Below are 22,917 nucleotides of genomic sequence, written 5' to 3' on the forward strand. Positions count from 1 at the left end.
CTGCATATTTACAACATTGGAAGCGCTTCCTGGAGGGACTTGAGAAGGGATGCATTCGTTCTGGGAGTGTCTCCGGAAGAGACGAGTTTGAGGTTTGTTTAGAAAGTCCGGGTAGAGGAGGTGGCGGGGAGCAATGGAGGGGGCGCGCTCCGGGTTCTGCCCGCATTGACCAAGAAGGATTGAGCCATCGATCGTTCCCTATTGAAGGTGGGGGGCTCAAGTATTAATTTTTCGGCATTACTTGAAGGTCTGGACCCTCCAGAGATTTCAAGTTTATTTGCCCGGTATCGAGAGGGGGAGGGTGCGGGCTTTGTGGGTGATGCAGGCAAGCTTGGAGAGTGATCTTGCTTCAATGGGAAGCCATCGAAGTGAAAAAGTTATGGGTGTGATGTGGTCACTTCTTTTGGCCCCAATGACACACCTATACTGCCTAGAATATTTTGATTATCCCGGTGAATAAATGCAGCGCTTCGAAGCGGCGAAGAGCCCTTGCAGGCACTGCTCCCCGTGTGGGGTCAGCTCACCTCATCACTGGCGCGTGCGCTCTCTGCGGGCCTTGTACCAATGTTTGAAGTGTTAATGGAAACCGCTCCCTGGAGGCTGCGCGCCCTCCTCGGCCTCCCCCTCCGCAGCGCAGCATGGCCTCTGCTGCCCGGAAGGAGGGGTGGGTGCGTCCATCCAGGCCCGTGACATAGGAGGGAGGGCTGCGCTGCGTGAGGGCGGCGAGCAGCGATAAAGGACGGCACCCCCTCCTCTCAAACCATTTGAAGTGCCGCCACCGAAGGACAGAGCCTGCCTGCGAGAGACAGCGCCTGCCTGGCAGCGCAGCGCCCAGCAGCATAGCGCCCAGCTGCACAGCGCCCACCTCCCAGCTGCCAGTTCAGCACCATGGCCAGCTCCCGGCTGCCCCTCCTCTGCCTCACCTGCTCCCTGCTCCTGCTCCTGGCCTGCAGCGAAGAGTCGGTGGAGCTGCGCTCTGCGGAGAGTAGCGCCAACAAGAGCCAGGAGGAGAAGGAGCTAGTAAGTGTCTGGGGGGTCCACTGGGGGATGGGGAGGAGTCACAGGTACGCCTGCTGCTGGCTCAGTGTTGAGATCTGGGGTTGTAAGCCGCTGGACACGTGTGTGACTCCTGCAAGGGTACTCCGCCTTTTATCATTCCGAGGCTGACAAACTTGGTGCCACCGAGTTGCATAATAGCAACACTTATTACTCACAGCGACAAAGGTACGAGCGGATTCATTAGGTTTGAAAAGTTATCTAAAATCTGTCTGTATTTCGTGCACTCTCAGCATTTCTCTTTTTTTATTCTCAGAGCCTTTCTACTTTGATATGCCTCTGTTTTTCCCTGATTCCGTCGATCTGTCTCTTTCCTCGCGCTCTCACTCAGTTTTCCCTTAAAATGTTCCTTTTCATCCCCGTTTTCCAATGTTATGCACCCCCTTCCTCTCACCCTGACATGCTCCACCGCCTCCACATTTCCCCCTTCAAAGCTCACGCGCTCAGTTTCTTTCTTGATATTTCCCTCCCTCCATCCATTCCCTCTTCCTTGCCTCCAGCGCCCTGATGCCCCTTAGCAAGGTCTGAGCTATAATAGTCCTAACTGTTTTATGCCACACGCCGGATGGACCTTCAAGAAGGCGCGGGAAGGGGGGGGGGGGGGGGGCGCGGGGGCGGGGCTTGCAGTTCTTTATCAGAACAGCCTTGAGCCCTCATTCTCGACAGCTTCTAACCACACCTGTGAAGCTCTGTCACTTATCGTTCGACTCTCCCCCCAGGATACCTTTGAAGCTGCGCTTATCTATAGCGGCAACGAGATATTCATCCTTATCTTCTTCATCCATAGCAGTACACTTATCAATCACGTCCGAAGAACGAGAAAGAAAGTCAGCACACCCATTTTTGCTGCCTGGAATGTATTCAGCAACAAAATCAAATTGTAGCAACTTTGAAGATAACCGTGCCATTCTGGGCGTAACCCCCTCACATTTTTCCCACTAAGGATAAATACCAACGGCTTGTGATCAGTTTTAAGACAAAATTTCCTTCCCCAAAGAAAATTTCTAAACTTTATTATAGCCCACCAGCAAGCCAACAATTCCTTTTCGATGACTGAATATTTCATCTCAGTAGATGACAATACTCTTGAGGCAAATCCTATTGTGTTTAACTGTCCATCCTTATTTTGGGAGAGAACAGCCCCCAACCCGACATTACTTGCGTCTACTGTAAGAGTGCACATTAGTGAGGGATCAAAATGTTTTAAAATAGAAGGAGAACTAAGTTGCAGTTTCACCCACTCAAAGACTTCTTGACACTCCTTGTTCCATTCAAAAGCAATACCTCTCATCAACATTCGTGTTAGTGGTCTGAGTCTGAGTCTGGTTGCAAAATCTTGTATAAACCTCGAGTAGAATTCACATAATCCTAAAAACGATTTCAAACTACTCTTATCTGAAGGAGATTTAGCTTTGACAATAGATTCCACCAAACTTGTTTTAGGAAGAATCCCTTTTTGGTTGACTAACAGCCTGATTCATGTAGGTAAATTGCACTCGCAAAGGGCCAGATTCTCAGAATCTGGCCCTTAGCGAGTGCGATTTTTGCATTTGGTATTCATGATACCAAATGCAAAAATCGCTTGGCCCATAGGAATGATTGGGGAGTATTTGCGAGTAGCAAATTGCTACTCGCAAATAAAGAACATGTAGGAATCGCTATTTAAGTAGCAATTCCTACATGAATGCCGTTTTGCGTGTCCTCAATAGCGATTCGCTATGATTCGCTATTAGGGACACGCAAAACGGCATGTACATGAATCAGGCTGTAAGTGTCCTAAATAGTCAACTTCATTTGTTGCAAATACACACTTGTCTCTGCGCAACACAACTCCCATGTTTTGGAACCTAGATAGAACTTCTTTAAGTATGACGTCATTAGAGCTTCTGTCAGGGGCATGTATAAGCACATCGTCTTGGAAAATAGACAGACCATCAATGCCCTTCAACATGTTCGTCATTACTCGTTGGAAGACGGATGCCGCAGAGGCGAGCCCAAACGGCATACGCACATACTGGAAGGTGCCGATTGGAGACACAAAAGCGGTGAGAGATCTGGATTCAGGTGTTAACTCAATTTGGTGATATGCAGATGCCAAGTCTAATTTAGAAAAAACTTTAGCATCTTTCAAACTGGACAACAACTCATTTATGTTGGGTAGGGGAAATGAATCGACCCATATCTCTTTATTGAGACAACGAAGGTCCACGCAGACCCTAAGCTCACCGTTCTGTTTTCTAGCAACAACCAATGGAGACAACCACAAGGACGAATCCACTGGTTCAATGATACCCTTATCACGCAACATTTCAAGTTCTTTTTCTAGGACGCACTTTAGATGGCACATTTACCAAGAACGCAGGCCTCTCTCTGCCAGAGGTATTGCCACTTCCTTGGACAGATCATTCGGCCATCATTTTTAATCTTGCACGAATACCCCTCGATCGACTTAAATCTAAGCCCAAAAAGAATATAGTTACCCGGGCCTGGAAACATATTGATAGCCTTGAGATGGGGAAGTGTCTGAAAGTCACCACCCAAATCTTTCAACTAATTTGGATGAGGCCGCGGCGGCTTACTCGAGATGGATCGAGAGCGCATGTGGGAAATTTGCTCCAGCCAAACTGGTTACCCCTCAGAGAGCCCAGCCCGCAGCACCTTGGTTCTCTGCAAACCTGCAAAAACTTAAAACAGACTGCAAGAGGCTAGAGAGGGTATGGAGAAAAGGGTACAATTTAGAAATGGAGGAGCTTATAAAGAAAGCCTCTCCATCTATAACAGGTTACACTTAGAATCCAAAAATATATATTTCGCAGAGCAGATAAAAGAGGCGAAATCCTCTTCTAAAGAGTTGCTTAGAACCATTACCAATCTTACGAACCCTGCCAAATCAAATACTCCCAGTAGCCCAGCTCTGTGTGAGCCGCTAGCCTCCTTTCATCTCAAGGTGGAAGTTATCTTCTCCTCTTTTATCAACTAGCAAGGAGAGGTGGGTGACGCTGCAGCTAATCCTATGCTGGGGACCACTGCCTCTTCACATATGCTAGAGGGCTTCAAACCTTTTGAAACCCAGGAAGTAATTAAACTTTTGTTGGCAGCTCGGTCCGGGCACCCCTGGACCCGTGTCCAGTGTCAGTGATCAAATGCTTCCCAGAGGTCATAGCATCCTACTTCACAACATTGTTCAACATCATTATTGAGTCAGGTCAATATCCCAACATTTGGAAATCAGCCTCAATTCTTCCGCTGATAAAGAAACCGAATTTGGATCAAAATGATCCTAACAGCTATAGACCTGTTTCACAACTTCCTTTACTGGCCAAAGTAATAGAGAAGGCCATCAATGTGCAACTCAGCACTTTTCTCCAGAACACCTAGGCGCTTGACCCCTCACAGTATGGCTTCCGTGCAGTTCACAGCACGGAGCTAGCTCTTATTAAAGCTATGGAGGAGGTCAGAGGAGCGGTGGACCAGGGAGGTATGGCAATCCTGATTTTGCTGGATTTGTCAGCAGCCTTCAATACGGTCCACGACAATGTTTTGATGGACCGTTTATCGAAGGTAGGGGTTGAGGGCAAGGCCTGGAGCCTCTGGAACTCATTTCTGGCCAGCAGAACACAGACGGTGGATCTTTACAGGGAGAGATCTAAGCCCTTCTGGCTCCCGTGTGGGGTGCCTCAGGGCTCCTCCCTCAGCCCCACGCTTTTCAATATATATGTCAGTCCGCTGGCAGCATTCATAAGATCCTACAGGCTTCAAATCACTTCCTATGCAGACGTCACACAAATTGCGTTGTTCGTACAACGAGGCAAAGGAGAGGAAATGACTTCTAGATGCCAGGACTGTCTAAAAGACATATCTGGTTGGATGACCTCGAACTGCCTGAAACATAATGCAGGCAAAACCGAGGTCATTACATTTGGAAACAACCCCAACCTCCGGTCACTGGACATGTGGCCCGAAGAAATGGGTAGGTTTCCAGCTCCCAGGTCCTAAGCTAAGAACCTGGGTGTAATTATGGACAAAAAGCTGGCTTTTGGAGATCAGGTCAGTAAATTTGTTTCATCAAGGTTTTTCCTTCTTAGAATCTTGAGGAAAATAAAACATTTCTTACCAGAGGACTGTTCTAGGACTGCTGTCTCAGCCCTCGTTTTGTCACGACTGGACTATTGCAACAGTCTGTACCTGTGATTTAGGAAAAAACATCTTCACAGACTCTGGCGAGTACAAAACGCGGCAGCCATGTTGCTAACGGGCATACCAAGGTTCCTCTCAGTCAGACAGGGTTTTCGTCAATTCCACTGGCTCCCAGGAGCTAAACGAGCACAATTTAAAGCACCGTGCACGGTCTTTGAATCTGATGGGCAGTGGCCCGGAAGACCTGAGCAGACGTTTTAAATGGTATGTCCCCAAAAGAGAGCTGCGCCCCTCGGAAGGAAGACAAGTGAGTGTGCCAACAGGGGCGGCAGCAGCCTTTCTTTTGGTGGCAAAAGCCTGGAATAACCTGCCAGGGCATCTCATGAATGCCACCGAGCTCCTCTCTTTCAGAAAGGGGCTGAAGACCTGGCTATTCTCTGTAGAAACATTATACCTATGGAACCAGTGGGACAGCATGCAGCGCCAGGACACCCTAGGGTATAAGTGCGCTTTAAAAGCTTCAATAACATAACAGACATACACACAAACCTGCTCCGCTCCTGCCTCTCTCGCCCCATTCCATTCCATTGCGTGCATTTTGTCTATCTTCCCTTTCCCTCCTCTCTCTCCTTCTGCCGCTCCGACCCCTTCGGTGTTTCCATTGCCACGTCTGTTTTTTTTGTATTTTTCTTGTCTCTTTTGTATCCATCTCTTTGTGTTTTGTTTTTCCATCCTCGATATCTCACTCGCCTTTCTATCTTTCTTCTTTCTTTCTCTTCCACTCCTCTCTCTCCTCTGTCTCAATCTGTTCCTCTCTCTCATTTCTTGTCTTTTTCTCTCTTTCCTGTCACTTTCTCTTTGCCCTTGGTGGGGTAACTCAAACTGTTGGGGCGTCCCTGCAGAATGTTATCTGGCCCGACACCCCAAAGCTCAGACATTGAAGCAATTCATTTTTGTTGTGTGAAGACACATCTGTTACAAAACTTCAATTTTATAAGACAGTTTCATTAATGAGGCAGGGAAATGATGCTATGGGTTCTATGCATGAATTAACTGTGTGTGCTTGGTGATGGGGGTGATGATAGAGAAGAGATTTATGTCCCTGGAGGTGACTCTTGCAGGGTTATATACAAACCCTGGCTTCTACAGCACTTGCTGACGCTGTGCCTGGAAGCTTATAGCTCCTCTAAAGTAAAGCATCGCCTGAACCTACCTCACCGGTGCTCGAAGAGCTGACTTCAGGTGGATGGAGACACTGGGGACCTCTGCAGCAGGTGCATGAACCGAGTCAGCTCCTGTGCTTGCTCGCCAACAGTAACCACCCTGGACAGGCTGTAAGACTAGAAACATGTGTTTGCGTTACACTTTAGTGCACTCTGTGATACACAACAGCTGTTACTACTACCCAGGAGAAAGATGCTCGATTCACCGAGCTTGGAAGAATGAGGGTCTGAGTCAGTCCTGCTGGGATTCCAGCCCACTCGTCCATTCACTCATCCATCCATCCCTTCATCCCTCTACTCACGCACCAGTTGACCTTTACATCATCTAGCCATGAATTCTTCATCCACCTGTTCATCCACATCTCCAGGTGACCACCTGTTGAGATTCTCAATCAGTGCAGACACAAAGGAAAAGAAATCAAGAAAAGAATCGTTCTTGTGAGTACAAATACCGTCTGTGGGTCCCGAGGCTGGGAACAGACAGGTCCACTGCGGGCGAGAGACTTTGGCGTAAGTGCGACTGTAAGTTCGCGCCCCCCGCCAGGACCCATGGGGTAATCTTACCAAAGATCACGAATACACGTGGATTTCAATAATGTTGAAGATCTGACACCAAACTGTAAGTCTCACTGTTTTTTGACAACACAGGTTAGGGTGCGTCTTAGTGAGTGCATACCGCCCTGTGCTTTTGACTTTTGATCCTGACGAAAGGCTTGCAAACAGTGAAAGAGGCAGAAACATGTTGACCATCATTTTTTCTTATTTGCACCATGGATGTGTCTGATCAATTTAGCCAGTCCCTTTAACATACACCACGCTGCTTTTAATGGTGCCCAGTCCACCGTGAATACAGTTTTTTTGTGTTAAACTGGTCACTTTTTAAATCACATTTCACTCTAATCACACTTGGATGACACAAAATACCCACTCCGCTGTAACCAGGCGTTGTAGCACACCAGGGAGGCATCCAACCTCTCTGGTGGGACCCCAACGATGAAGCATGTCACCAACTAGGTCGGTGAGTGAGGGTTCTTTTTACTCACAAGAGGGATTCTTTTCTTGATTTCTTTTCCTTTTTGTCTGCACTCTTATGTTGTTTAAATAAGGTCATTATTAGGGGGTATAAGAGTGCCTCGGTATCCCTCTCTCTCTCTTGTTGATTATATAGAGATACTCAATCACCCGTTCAGTCGCCTCCCCATTTATCTGCTCATCACCCATCTCCTACAGTCACCAGCGCATCCATCCACCCATCCATCAAAGCACCCACTGGCCTATCCATCCAAGCACCCACTGGCCCATTCATCCATGCACCCACTGGCCCATTCATCCATGCACCCACTGGCCCATTCATCCATGCAGCCACTGGCACATTCATCCATGCACCCACTGGCCCATTCATCCATGCAGCCACTGGCACATTCATCCATGCACCCACTGGCACATTCATCCATGCACCCACTGGCCCATTCACCCATGCATCCACCGGCCCATTCATCCATGCACCCACTGGCACATTCATCCATGCACCCACTGGCACATTCATCCATGCACCCACTGGCCCATTCACCCAGGCACCCACTGGACCTTTCATCCATGCACCCACTGGCCCATTCATCCATGCACCCACCCACATATTCATGCAGAATGACTGCCCACCTTCCCTCCGTCCTTCAGTCATCATTCCCCCATGGCTCCGATCTCCTGTGCAATCATTCACTCGTGCGCCCATCCAGCGCCTCGCTCAATGCTGCTTCTCCCTTACAGATCGAGGCGCTGCAGGAGGTGCTGGAGAAGCTGAAGAGCAAGCGGGTCCCGTCCTTGGACAAGAAGCTCGGATGGGTCCCCTCGGTGAGTTGAGTCGGGTGGGAAAGGGTGGGCTTGCTTTCCAGGGAGGGCTAAAAACCCAAACAACAGGCGCACCTGGGCAGTGGGTGGCATCCAAACTCCTAGCCAAGGATTACCTGCACAGACCCCCGCGGCCACTGCAGGGAGACGAATACACCTTTCAACACCCCGGGGCTTCTAAACAGGCCCGGGGCACAAACTCTGCCGCCCTCTGTGGTCGGAATAGTACAGAATAGAGGTGTACAGGAATGTCCCAGCCAATGCCAGCCTTCTTGTGAAAGAATGAGGCGATGCCAAGGTCAGCGTGCCCTTGGTTTTCAGTGATACCACGGCACAGGGGTGTATTAGTTCTGATGACCTCTCTCGTCCCCTTTTAAATCAAACCCTTCTGCTGGGAGGAATGCCCAAATGTTTACCAGAAATGAGTGTATTTTCCAGATTAGTGGCCCCTGTCCAGATGAGCGAGGTGCCTTTACCCAATGATGCGGTACACATATACAACTGGACAGTTTTTAGGTCTCGCCTACTAGACAACGTAGGCGCTGCCTATTGCGAGACATGTTGCAGGCTTACCAAGGAGATACAGGGCTGGGAGCCCACCCATTGCTTCCCATTGGTTTGCTTTCCTCTTACTCTCATTTGTGCACTCCTTATCCAACGCCCTAGCTTGTCACTATTGTGTTTGTCCCTCCCATGGAGCATTGCCTCTTTACCACCTCTTTTGATTGGCTTGCTTCAATGGCTCTACTGATTGCTTTTCAAGCATTCATTTTTTTCTTTTGCGTTTAGCACCCCAAGAGAGTGCATGTGTTTTCCGGCTGTCTTACACATGTACTTGTCTCCCCCGCGCTCAATGTTGCTCTCTGTTGTGCATGTGCTTCTACAGACACCCCTTTGTGGTGCGCTTGCGGTCTTGTGTAGTCCTCCTGTAGCCTGCTCGCCAGTGTTCTCCTCTCCCACGTGCTCCACTTTACTCTTTCACACCCGTTGCTTCTCCTCCTCACCTTTACCCTCTGTGTTTCTTCCCCCATCTGTGCCCTCCTCTCACATCCATTGCTTTTCCTCTCCCACCTTGTACTCCCCCAGTGCCTGCTTCCCTGCTTTCTCCATAACATGTGTATTTGTAAAGCGCACGTATACTGCTGAATAACAGATGTTTCTTGTTACCCAACACAATGGTACTCATTTTATCGACCTCAGATGGATGAAAGGCTGAGTGGACCCGCAGGGATTTGAACCTGTGACCATGAGGTCGAACACAGGCCCCTGCAGTGGAAGCATTAGTCCACTGAGCCACCAGACCATGTTACTCTTTCGTCCATTACTTCTCCTTACCCACTCGTCACTGTCTGTTTTGGAACATTCCTTTATGTTGTTCTACCCCCTTTGTTGGTTCCTTCCCACCCACTTAAAAAAAAGCAGGTTTGCACTTTTTTCTAGGTTGAGCCTAACAGCGCATGTGCTGTCTCTTCGATACATGCTGTATCCACTCTGTGGGCTTACAGCCCGCCCACTGCTTGCGTTTGGTTAATCCTTCCTTTTTGCCCTCCATTTTGTGTTTTGTTCACTCCCACAGAGCAACGCCTGACTACTAGTAATGTTCCACTTTAGTGCTTATCTTTCGTGTATGGCACTATTTTTTGATTCCTTTCCTGCTTGTCTTTGTTGTTGCAGCTTAAAAGCATCCAGCCGCTACCACGCACCCTCTTCCCCGCAGCACTCACTCCAGGTTTCCTCCGTAAACAAGACTGTAATTATTGTTCTTATCTCCTCACTTAGAATATTTCCAAAAAGTCGGCGTAGATTGCGACAAGCGTGCATGTCATGGTGCTACTTCCAACTACAGAACTAGTGTTGACTGCTTTAGTACATGTGAGTCCGCGTTCTAACAAAACAACAAGGAAATATCACTGTGGCTCTCCCCGGAATAAACTGCTGGCTACAAACTCACCCATAATGCTTTGCAGGGCTTTGCCTTGAAAACGCCTATTCATCCATTCCACAGCCTGTGGTGGTAAGAAGGGCAAAGGGACCACCACCAAATTGTTCAGCACAAAATGGCCTTGCTTTTACTGACAACTTCCAGGTCCTCACCCTACGTTGCGGGGACCTCGAAACTATCACATTCCCTGCCTTCCAATGCACTTTCAAGCTTTACTACGGCCAGAGGTTTTGCACTATAACCAGAAGTGGTTTGTGGTTTAGGGTCCTTGTGCATGGTAACATTGTAGAAACCATGAAAGACTGAAAAATGTTTAATGCACGATTAAGCTCTCTAGAGACTGATTATTCAGTTTTAATTCACTGTTCTTTTACAATGAGGTTTTAGTGTGATGTCTTGCCTTCTTTTGATTTTTCTTAATTGTGTTTTAATATATCTTCAGTTATCCACTCCCCAAAATTAAAGCTGCAGTGCAGTTATTTCTGCAGAAAACAATACGTAACATGGTGAGGTAATAACAAGGAAAAGTTACTGGCAACTCTCCCTGGCACAGACCGAGAGCAGCGACTATACAATTCATGCTTGCGTCAAACTCCCCCCATAATGCTTTGCGGTGCCTCACCTTCAAAATGCCTCTTCGTCAATATCTCAGCCTCTGGTAGTCCCAGGGTGCCAGGGCCACCAGCAAAATCTTCAGCAGGGCATGGCCTTTTTTTGTCAACGTCCAGGTCCTCACCCTACGTTGGGGGGGAATACCTTAAAATCACCACCTTCCTTGCCTTTCAGCCAATGGTTATCAATCTCTCTCATGGCTGGAGCTTTTGTTCTACAGTTGGGAGTGTTTTGCCTTTTATGGTCCTTGGGCATGGAAACACAGAGGAAGGTTAAAAATGTAAATGCACGGTTCATGTGATTATGCCCTCTAGGGGCTGATTGTAATTCAAAGCTCCTTCACAATGCAGTTTTAATTTGATGTTGTTACCTTTTTGTTCTCTCCTAATTGTGTTTGAACCTCATTTTAATTATCCATTCCCCACATTTAAAGATGCAGCACAGTTATTTTGACAGAACACATGGCGTGGGGTTACTTCTTAATCGATAACGAGCGTTAACTGCGTTGGTACATGCGAGGCTGCGTTCTCAAAAACACAAGGAAATATCGCCAGGGCTATCCTAAAGAGCTGCTAATATAACATGAACTGCTTGCTGCAAACGCGCCCATAATGCTCTGCAGGGCCTCGCCTCTAAAATGCCCTTTTGCCCACATCCCAGACTGCGGTGGTGCCAGGGTGATGGGACCACCACCAACTTGTTCAGCACAACTTGTCCTTTTTTTTCTCTTCAGCTTCCAGGTCCTCACCCTAAGTTTGGGGGAACCTCAAAAGGCATCACCTTCCTTGCCTGCCAATACATTATCAAGCTTTCCCATGTCAGGAGATTTTGGTCTACCGTTGGGAGTGGTTTGTTCTCTATGGGCCTTGTGCATAGTAACATTGTAGAAGTTTTGAAAGGCCAAAACATTTATAATGCACTTTTCATGTGGTTATGACCTTCAGGGGCTGATTGTATGGCTGCAATGTAATGCTCTTTCCACCTTGCAATTTTACTGTAATGTCTTGCTACTCTTTTTTTTCATAATTGTTTTTGAACTTATCTTTAGTTACCTTCTCCCAAAAAGTTGCAGTACAGTTATTTATGCACAACACAATACTTTCACAGTGAGGTACAAGATTGTTATTTGTGTTTGAAGACAGCAGATACCGGCAGATGTAATAAACATACATGCCTTCGCCCACATTGTTTTCATTCTGCGACCCTTTCCAGATGAGAGGAAACATTGTTTCGCTCAGATCACACCAAGCTTAGCATATCATCATCAGAGCTCCAGCTTGAAAAGTTTGCTTCTAGGGATGAACCCGAAGCTTGCCTTTCGACTGTGAATCATTCTCAGTGTAGGCGTCAACATGTCCCATTGCTCAAAAGCCTGCGTCACCCTATCTTGTTCCCTTTGGTTGAAGCAGAGTGGGGTTGTGTTATGTCATGAGATACACGCTTAGCACACGCACACTGAGGGGCTTATTTATGAGAGCCCTGTGTCACATTTGCACCAAATAAAGTGGTACATGCATGACACAGGGTCCGCATAAAGACGTATGAAACCACGTGAAGCCGCCATGCATGGCTTTGAATGCCTCATAAATCCTGAGTAAGACGACACCGCGCAAATCGCTGCCTCACCTTACTTCACACCCAGAAGGCATCCCATGGGTGTTGCGATGGGTTTTCACAAGCAACGCCCATGGAATCTGACGCAGTTCCATAAACATGTAAACCTGGGGAAGCGCTGAATCCGTATAGCTCCTGAGGTGAGGCGTAACACAAAGAAATAACAATTTCTCCTCATTTTTTCCTCTTTCTATGTGTTTTGCATTCTGCAGCACACTTAGATAGAGGAAAAAGCCTTGTTGGATTGTTTTTTCAGGCAGGTGCCCCTCCTGGCACATAAACAATCCCACCTGCAATGGAGGCGCAATGGAGCCTACGTTGGTGCCAGGCTGCTGAAACGGTGCCCGCACAGGCAGAAAGGACAGGAACGCACCATATTCTTTTAATACGGTGCAGTCCTACCCTTTCACTTTGGCGTAGGGCATCTCAGCAAGGTGCCTTGCTGAGCTGCATTACACCAAAATGCCATAAATGAGGCCCTTGATGGTTTTTCTCTTGCCCATGTTATACAGTATCTTGCCAATACTGAGGAGCATCTCCAACGGTACAGCCAAACCAACAGCTCCCAAAGGGGAGACCTATTGGCTATGCCAATGCTTGTTTCTTCCAAGGTGAGACCTATTGGCTATGCCAATGCTTGTTCTTTTTAATTACCGATCCAACTCAGACTAGTAACTAAAAAGAAAAAAAAACAGCCCCGTAATTTTATTGGTGCGCACTCGCACGCGTGGTGCAGGATCCTACAAAATGATGCAGGAGGCCGTGTCGTAGGGTGTTTTTCTTTCGTCATGCTGCACAACATCGGGTGATGTGGGAAGGGGCGGTGGTTGTGAACTGTGCATGGTTCCCCCTCTAGCTTGAATCACACCTCGCTTGTGTCCCCTTTCTGCAGTGTGATGCCGGGGAGCAGTGTGCAGTGCGGAAGGGCTCGCGGATCGGGAAGCTGTGCAACTGCCCCCGGGGTACGGCTTGCAACTTCTACATCCTGAAGTGCTTATGAAGGTCATTTGAAGGCCAGAAAGCAAGAGGAGGTCAGAGGGCTCGAGGGACGGAGAAGATGCTGCTTGATTGGACGGGGAAGGGGGCACGGCCTAGCTTGAACTATAACCTCCTCGTTTGATGGTCGCAACCTTCCCTTCACCTTGAGCAGGAGGCAAAAGCAAACTTTTCTTCAGGGGATGTTTCTTTGTCAAAAGACCATACCCCTTTTCTCCGTTTCTCTTCTGCATTTGGTATTTTAATTTCACGCTTCAGGTCATGAATTGGGCCCTTTCTTGGGGCTGCTTTATTTTTGTAGTGTTTCTATGTTTTAATTTTGACTGTGTTAAAGAATATGAACCAATGGTCGTGCAGGAGATAGGCACCAAACTCTGAAACATTTAACCAATAAAAGATGTTTCTATTCAAAATCTTTGTCTGAGTCTTCATTTTGTTTTCAAAAATGGCTTTCTCTGTGGCTTTCCTAAATACGCATGCGTGAGGAGCGTTGCACTGCCATCTTGTGGCAGAGAGCTAGCATTGCAGCCTAAGAAGATATCAGTATTTGTAGAATGGGCTTGAAGGCGAGGTCTGCAGCTGACAACATACCCTGTGTCCAGTTGCCCAGCTGAGATCTGGGACTATTCAATTAAATATATTACATCCTTTCGGAGGATGGCTCGTGCTCTCTGATTAAAGGTATGGCAGCCCTGCTGAGAAGTGCTTGTATTGTCCAATAAAGGGGCCCAACATACGGTAACGTGGGCACTCTGGAAATGGCCGAGGAGCCGGTAGCCGAGTTTTAGCTGTGGGCTGCTTTTTTGGGCAGCCTGGGGCTGTCTGTGCTGTTAGGATACCGCCAGCAGCCCAGTGGGTGCCTGAGTGGCCTTGGTAGAGGCAGATGGGTGGAGGAATCACTCCCTTTCTCTCGCTTGTCCGGCCCATTAGTGTATGCTGATTGAGCGGGGGAGGGGGCCTGAGCAGAAGTGGTCTCACTTGCATTCATGTGTGGCTCAGCAGTGTGAACTAGTCTGTGCATTTTTTTTTATCTAAGTGAAGTCAATAAAACATGCCCTCCACCCCCTTTCTTTTCATAAAACTGAAGAAATGAACAGCCATCCTCGCTTGAAACTCGCCTTCGGATACACACCTGAGGGTCTGTGCAGACTGGGAGCCAGTTTACCCCGCTTTACATTAAAGGAGTCCGAATTCCCATCGGGCATTGGCCGAAGCACTGCATATGGATGGAGATAAAGATGCCCCTGGTATGGACCGGAATATCGAAATCAAAATATAGTCTGCCAGGAAGATTGTGCCCTAAATATCCTTTACAAAAGTATCACCCCACTGTAGTCAACAATGGAAAGTCTACACCTGATGAGATGTTAATTCTATAAACATGATTTGGTGCAAAATATTTATGGCTGGCAATATTTTTCTGCCTACATGTTGTTCTAAATCCGATGCCAATGGTGGAAGAATGGTAGAAGAAAATACACCACACAATGTATGAGAGAAGACATGGTCTAACAGGACACTACCTTTCTCCAGTCTACGATGGAACATGCAGAATGCTTGCACGAGAGAACCTTCCCTCTCTCTTATTCTGTTTCTCTGTCTCTCTTTCTCTCTTTTCTATCACTCTCTCTCCGCCTCTCTTCATCCCTTGCCCTCTCTGTTTCACACCCCTTCTAACTGTCTCGCCTTCTCTATCTTTCTCTCTTTTTCCGCCCCCTCTCGCTGCCCTTGTCTCTCCTCCTGTCTCTCTCACTCTCTCTCTAAATCTTCCTCTAACTCGTTCTGCCTTGCTGTATTTCTCTCTTTATGTCCTTCCTTCGTTCTTTCTGTTTCTCTCTTTAGTCTCTATCTCTTTTTGGCAATGTCTTTCCCTGTCTCCCTTTTAAAAAAAACTTTTCTCTTTTTTTCTCTAGTTTTCTCTTCGCCTCTCTTCATTTCTTCGCCTCGCTGTCTCCCTTTCTCTTCTGCTTTTTCTCTACTTTCTGTCATCCGCTCTCTGTCTCTCACTATCTTTTTGTCACTCTCTGTGTGCCTATATTTCTCTCTCTCTCTCTATGTATATTTTTATATCCCCTTCTCACTATTTCTATGTCTCCCTCTTGTTCTCTATGTCTCTACTGTGTTCCCTCTCTCTGTCTCTATTGTGTTCCCTCTCTCTGTCTCTATTGTGTTCCCTCTCTCTGTCTCTATTGTGTTCCCTCTCTGTCTCTATTGTGTTCCCTCTCTCTGTCTCTATTGTGTTCCCTCTCTCTGTCTCTATTGTGATCCCTTTCTGTCTCTATTGTGTTCCCTCTCTCTGTAGAAGTGTTACTTGTTAGCCTGTTTGACTGTGGCTTCATGAGTTCAGGAACTCAATGGCAGTATTTATTCCAGTTTCATTAACACAAAGTGTAATGCCAACATAGGACGAGGCCTTGCCAGCCCTGCTATTGCCTCTGTTTATTGCCAGTTTTACATTTCTTTCAGCAGCTCATCAGCCACAGTCTTTATCCCAAATAATCTCATTATATATTCTCTGACTGCTATGAAGCTTTCAGGTCCACATAACACACCCGCTCAAAGGATTTCTGTAGAAATGTAATTCCTTCAGTTGGAACCTATCTTCGAAGACCTGGCGGGCACCTATTCTAAGCCCGTGTATCACAGTTTAAACCCGTGTCTGAAACAATTTCAATTGATTATTGTTGGTCACTCAAAATTACATCTTTACACATTCTTTGATTTAAACACATCTCTGTATAACTTCAAAAGTTGAAAATGTGCCTGACATGTAAAAGCAGAAGAGACCAATCCTCTAGTCCTTTCTCTAGGTGGCCCCTGTCTCAAAGAGCCATTTCCAGCTGAGCCAACTGATCAGGCAGCACAGAAGGTGTCAACACTCCCAAGAGAAAGTTTATTAAACAAGGTCCAAGAGGTAGAAAATAAATGATTTTACGTATCGAAATATTCGTCGCTGAATGGTAGAATAAAGAGAATTATCCAGAAGCCATTACAAATCATTATAAAGCCAGATACATTATGTGATTCATCACCGATTTCTGACTTTCCAAGATCAACCAATTGTAAAGCTTTGGTAACACTATCACCCAAAAAAAACTAAGAACCACAAACAAGGAACATTCAATGCGGATATCATAGCATTTAAAAAAGAAGCATAGACTGTTACTCATCCAAATACAGGCAACATATCAAGGTGAGACTTTCCAAACCATGTGGTTCTACGCCGGCGATGTACATCATGAAATGTGCCCGCTGTTTGCACAGCTAGGCAACAGAAAGAGGAAAACCAAAAAACAACGAAACAAGCAAACTAGCTACAGAAGAACAGAGAATCAGAAATCAGCCACAGAAAAACAATTCTCTGGTAAGACAAGAAGCACAGAATTCATCAATTCCATTCTTGGCAAATTTTGGGAGTAGTTGATGAATCACTAAGAGGCGGGGATTGTTCCTATGTAATACAATGAATGACAAGGCAGGTGGATGGGAGTCTTAGATACATTTCCCCTAAAGGCGTGAATGATTTTCTGAACTATACCAGCTTCCTGTGAAGAAGTCAGATTTTTTGTGTGAGTGGAGGCGAGGTGAATTTAACAGTGGTTCTACTGATGAGGGAGAAGGGATGCAAGGCTAACTGCGGTTTACAAAGAAACGTTAAGAACAGACTCTCTAAGTATAACAGGTTATCAAGCTGAGACAAAGACTGACCAGAAGGGAAGGCTTTCACGAATGAACACCATCACCACATCGTGTTGGAGACAAAAGGCTGAAAACTAAAGAAACAAAAAGGGTTACATGTTAATGTGTGAAATGACAGCGGAACTGTAATAAGATTATAAACTTAAATACATGCTTATAAGGTGATATTTAGGTTAATTTCTGAGTCACTTTCTTTCCCTAAGTTACAGAAATATAAATGGAATAGATGATTTCAAGAAATGATGAAGGAGGAAATATAGCTGCCAAAATACATAAAATAATGTTACTATTGAAGTTTTTAAAAATCAAAAATTATAAATGACTTATCTGTTGTCTTTCTGTTGCAGTGTATGAATTTATGCGAGTGGGTATTTGTGTGTGCGCATGTGCTTTCTGTGTTTGTAAGTGTTTATATCACATCGGAGCCTGTCATCCTGAACAAAAGCCAGCCTCTAATTTCCATATTAATATGGATTTGTGATGTATTTAGTCACCTGCTATAAGATACTGTAGCTGCACAACTGTAATAGAACATTACAGCTGAGTTGTGATGTCCTAATGCCTCCTGCCAGAGTGAGCAGCCAGGGTGAAAGGTAGGTTACAGGAGCGTCATTGTAGCTGCAGGTTAAACAATGAATATGACAACTGGCTTGTTGTTTTATGATCTGTTTTTCTAAAATGAAGAGTCAACAATAAAAAAAGAAATTTATGGCAACATGTTTATTTTTTGCAGACTATAGTTCATTACAGGATATTAATACTCTTTATGAGATATGTCCCTTTTTAAAATCTGATTTACATTAAACAGATTCTAATATGTGTTGCAACAAACTTCTAGATGCATTTGAGGTGTTTAATTTAATTTGGCACCACAGATTGTGCTTTTATTATTCATGTCTGCAACCATGCATCTCACTCATATGACGGAGCAAGGCTCTGGGGATTTTAGAGGTTTATGGGAGGAGTGATGGTATGGCCATATATTATAAGGAATAAATGACCCTCTGTCATAAAGAATGCTGCACATCACATCAGTGTTCCATGACCTTATAAGAGGACCTCAGCCTTCAACTTTGTTTCTCTAGATCATTGGGCTTCAGCCTGTAGAGCGCTCCCTCCAGGAGGTTTGTGGAGCTGCAAGAAGGGAGTGTCATCCCCTGGGGTGCACATATGTACAAGAACAAATAACCAAGTGATATGTATTTACTAATAACGATTGGGAGCAAGCACACTGCAGGTGAAAAAAGTAGAAGAGAAGGCAATTCCACATAATGACAGTGGTTAATAGACCTCCATCATTGTGGGCTACGGATGTTTCTGGCTTCTTTCTAACAGCAGTTGTGCTTGTGAGCAGATACTGGAGAGGGGATGCTATAGGACGAGGGAGTGACAGGGCTGGAAATAAGAATGGGGCCTTGGCAGGTAAGCAGTGTAGTGGTGAGGAGGAGGGCAGTGCCAGGAGGCGAGGAAAGTGTAGGATTGACACAGTGATTGTTAGCAGAGGAGACATGAAACGATGGGGAACAGGACTAGGATATGGGAACTTTGACAAGAGAACCTCCTGTGACTGGAGGACTTTGGCTGAAGAGTGGGGCATTAACAAAAGACAAGGGCAGTGGCAGACGACGTGCGCTGCGAAGGGACACCCGGGCATTGATGGGAGAGACAGGCGGTGACGAAGGAGGTAGGCAGACATGTTGGTGCTGTGATGTGACAGAAATGGTGGACACTTAAAGGATGAGTGGACACTGTCCAAGAAGGCGGGCAGTAGCAGGTGAGGTGGACAATAACAGGGTGTGAGGGAGTGGCAGGGGAGAGGTGGACACTAATGGGAGAGGGGCCAGTGCTGGAAGAGAAGGACAGTGAGTGGAGATCTGGACAGTGCCAGAAAAGTGAACTCGTGTGCAAGTTGGACACTTATGGAAGAAGTTACCAGTGATGGGGCAGTGAGTGAAATCTGTCCAATGAAGCGAGCAGTGACATGAGGGGTGCACTATGATTCTTAATGGGGCTGTGATCAGAGAGGGGACCATGAGTGCAATGACCACGACAGAGATGGGCCAATGAAAATGAAAGAGTTGCATCAACAGTGCTCTGGTACAATCCCCACGTCACCAGCACTTTAAAATGATTTCATCATCACATCACCATCCGCTCTCCCTATCTGCCAAAGTTGGAGGTGGCCCAACACACACACACTCTGTTCAGGAGGGCCTCTGCCTTATATATTTGGAAGACCACTGCTCTATATGGTCAGGGAACCCCTCAGTGACTTTCAGTATCCTTATACTGTGCAGCAGGGGGTATTTTATCACATATATTATGTGTGTGTTGTCTCTGTTGTTCTGCTTGCAGAGGTGGATGTGTAACACTGTATGTGTGTTGGTGGTTGTGTTCTGTTACATGGGAGTCTTAGACCGGGTGTGTGTTTGTGTGTGTGCTCCCTTTCCAGCCCACCCATGGAAAGCTGTGCTGCATGTTGACATGTGGCAGGTGTGAACATTTGCACTTGGCTCTGTAAATACTTCATGTTTACTCACAGGTGATAATTCCCAAAGAGAGGATGGACAGCCTCATAGTCTGGTCTAAAGTTCAAACACTCCAGGGTCCATTTTTTTTTATAAAGCTAACAGAAAATAATATGTGCGTTCTAAATTACTTTTCAATTTTGCTCAGACCTTATCTACAGACATCAATCAAACATACTTTATAAAGAATCATGGAGATGAATTTGAAAACTTTTATCCCACACCCAAACACAGACTTTTATTCATCTGGCAGGCCCAAAGTATCTAGAAAACCAAAATTTAAGTAAACAACATTGAGTTTAGAGAAATTTCCAGATACCGAAAGCGAGGGTGGTGGAATTGACTGGCCCATAACGCAATGTCTTTACAAATACCAATCGTTAGTCCAGATAGTGCATTGTATTGGAATGGTCACTGTATCAAAGGCAGCAGAAAGTCAAGAAGGAAACATACCAGCGCTCAATTTATTTTGCTTTAGCAGCCAATGCTGGTTGTACAGCAGAAACAGCTGCTTGCCTTGAATATCTTGATTGAAAAGGTGGTACCAGAAGGGCAGTGGTCTAGCTGGAACTTGTGAGGCATTTTTGCATGGCATTGTTGGGAAGAAATGTCATTTCATCTAGATTTTTCAGATAGCAGCACTAAGCATGCTGGGAGTTGTAGGCCCTTCCCTGGGAAGAAGACAAACTACAAGATAAGATAGATAAGATAATGCTTAATAGTTTTTAACTCCCTGCAGTCTTGTTTTGATCGTTTTAAACTAATTAGACTGACACACCTGAAATCAATGATTTGTAGCTGCAAAAGTGTTCACAGTAACCAGGCATGAGGTGGTCACCCTAGCATTGTGCAAACCAGTTGCACATAACGGGAAATAGGCAACCTTATGTGTCAAAGAACGTGAAACAAGCAAACGCACTACAAAGGCATCAGCACACAAACTGAACCCCCAGACGCACACCACCCAGCCAGCAGCTGATGACACACTCTGGATTGGACAGTATAAGATAATGGGGTAGCCCAGTTACGTGCAGAACCTGGGGATTCGTACATTAAGGGAACAGTGGGTCTGCCACCTATTCGCTTCAAAAAGCGTGAAAACTTTTTCCACAATTTTGACCCTCTATTAAGATGAGACTAACATTTAATGAAAAATATATATATATTCAAATTACGTCCAAACCAAAAAGAAAACTCATGTGCTTCTCATTCAATATATGATTTTATAGTAAATTAATGCAAGTTGTGTACTCAAAAAATATATGAATAAAACAAATATATGTACACGAAGATATACACTATACAATTACACTTAAATTGGTGACGTGAAGTGAACACAAAAGAATATATTTACATATCACAACACAATATATACATAACACATGAACATATATTCAAGACATACATTTAAACACAGTGTGAGGTATTTGTAAATATGTATCAACCCAACTCGCAATTCATCTAGTTATTCTCAATTGTTCTAGGTGATCATTCACACTCGGTATTAAGCTTAATACTGAGTGTAAATGATCACCCAGAACAATTGAGAATGACTAGATGAATTGCTTGTATGGTTTTCCCCTCCCCTTTGCTCCACCCCAGGTCTTGGTCTGCTCTGGGGTGTATTGAAGCAAGCCCAATGATAAAGCATGTCACAATCTTTATGACTCCATTGGCGGTGCTGGCGGAGTCTTTTGGAGCCATGATCATATCATACGCTGATGACACCCAGCTTCTCTTCACCTGTAAAAAGGGTGTTGAGTTCGACGGAGAGAGCATCCGTGGCTGCCTTGGGGCTGTCTTCGACTGCTTTCAGCGAAGCAGCCTCAAATGCAACCCTGATAAATCAGAGGTGCTCTTCTTTGGATATAATCCAAAAAAAGGTTCCCAGTACCCAGGACTCTAGTTAGTAATTATCTAACTGCGCACACCTCAGTCATTAATAAAAGAAGTTCAAGAGGTGTGGTTGTTGATTTTACTTTTCACTCTGTTTTGTTTGTTTAAGGAGTCATGCTCTAAGCTCCTTACTATGCACCGTCTCTTTACCTTTTCCTTTCTTTCACTGATTCACTAATTCTGGAATAGGAATGGTCACCTATGATGAGAAAGGGGCCAAGTCTCTGGTAAACATCTGACCAGATCGCCCCGAGGGTGTTCACCCGTGAGGTGCCTTCCTCTCCGCCACACATTTTTCTCTTGATTATTTTGGTGTATGTGTGGGTGTGTGTATGGTCCTATGTAGGGCTGACACATTTTTTGGTTGCGCCGAGTTGAAAAATACATTGAACCCCCCACAATCAGCAATATTGACAGATTAGAGAGTCTGTTCAGGGACAGTAGGGCATTAGAGACAATGAACATCTAAATATAGAAATAATATCAGGTGTTGTCCGTACTTCTACGATCTGAGAATTGAAGCGGACGAGGGTCTCATGCCCGTTAGATAATTACTAACTAGAGTCCTGGGTACTGGGAACCTTTTTTTGGATTATTTTCATTGAGTGGAGGGCTTGTTCCTATTAGTACCCATAATTTTCCCTCTAAGCTCCTCTTGTTATTGGAAGCTCTTCTTTGGATGTCAGGTAGACCCGCCTTGGCAGGACTGGTGGCCAGTTAATATGTTTCCTCCGTCATCTTCCTCCTTGGTGGCAAAAAATCTCGGGGTTAACATTGACAATAATCTATCATTGAAGTCCCAGATAACAGGACTTACTGGCACATGCTTCGGTCTCCTGAAAATGTTACGAAAGTTCCTCCCTTTGCTTCCTCTGGTCCATAGGAGGATGACGGTTCAGGCCTTAATTTGTTCCAGGCTCGACTATTCTAACGTTCTATATTTGGGTCTCCCGGACTACCTATTGCAAAAACTCCAAGTGGTCCAAAATTCAGCTGCGAGGGCCATTTTTGGCCTCCCTCGCCATGCTAGAACATCGGAGCTGTTACTCTCCCTTCACTGGCTTCCTGTCAGAAAGCGGATCATCTTTAAGGCACTTACATTGGCCCACAAGGCACTTCATGCTGTAGGGGCCAATTACATTCAGAAACGGCTGACTTTTTATAAGCCTACAAGATCCATCAGATCTGAATCCCTTGGTCTGGCAACTATCCCCATCATTAGGAAAGCTAGGATAGGGGGACGTTCTTTTAAACATCTTGCTCCCAAGCTGTGGAACTCCCTCCCCTTGGAACTCTGTTGCATTCCAAATTTGCTGGATTCAGAAAGGGTCTGAAAACTTGGCTTTATAGTCAATGATCGGTCTGT

At 45.7% G+C, this 22,917-nt stretch overlaps 1 protein-coding gene across 1 annotated transcript; it reads left to right on the forward strand.

The window, feature by feature from the left end:
• The first annotated feature begins 790 nt into the window (after nt 1–790).
• LOC147673090 (cocaine- and amphetamine-regulated transcript protein-like) lies at nt 791–13,789 on the forward strand. The gene is made up of 3 exons (XM_086946321.1): nt 791–1,020; nt 8,184–8,267; nt 13,325–13,789. Exons 1-3 carry the CDS (start codon nt 889–891, stop codon nt 13,430–13,432), a joined length of 324 nt encoding a protein of 107 aa, XP_086802447.1. The 5' UTR covers nt 791–888; the 3' UTR covers nt 13,433–13,789.
• Nucleotides 13,790–22,917: the final 9,128 nt, after the last annotated feature.

Source organism: Lissotriton vulgaris, chromosome 12 (genome assembly GCF_964263255.1).
Source record: "Lissotriton vulgaris chromosome 12, aLisVul1.2, whole genome shotgun sequence".
Classification (NCBI taxonomy): Eukaryota; Metazoa; Chordata; class Amphibia; order Caudata; family Salamandridae; genus Lissotriton; species Lissotriton vulgaris.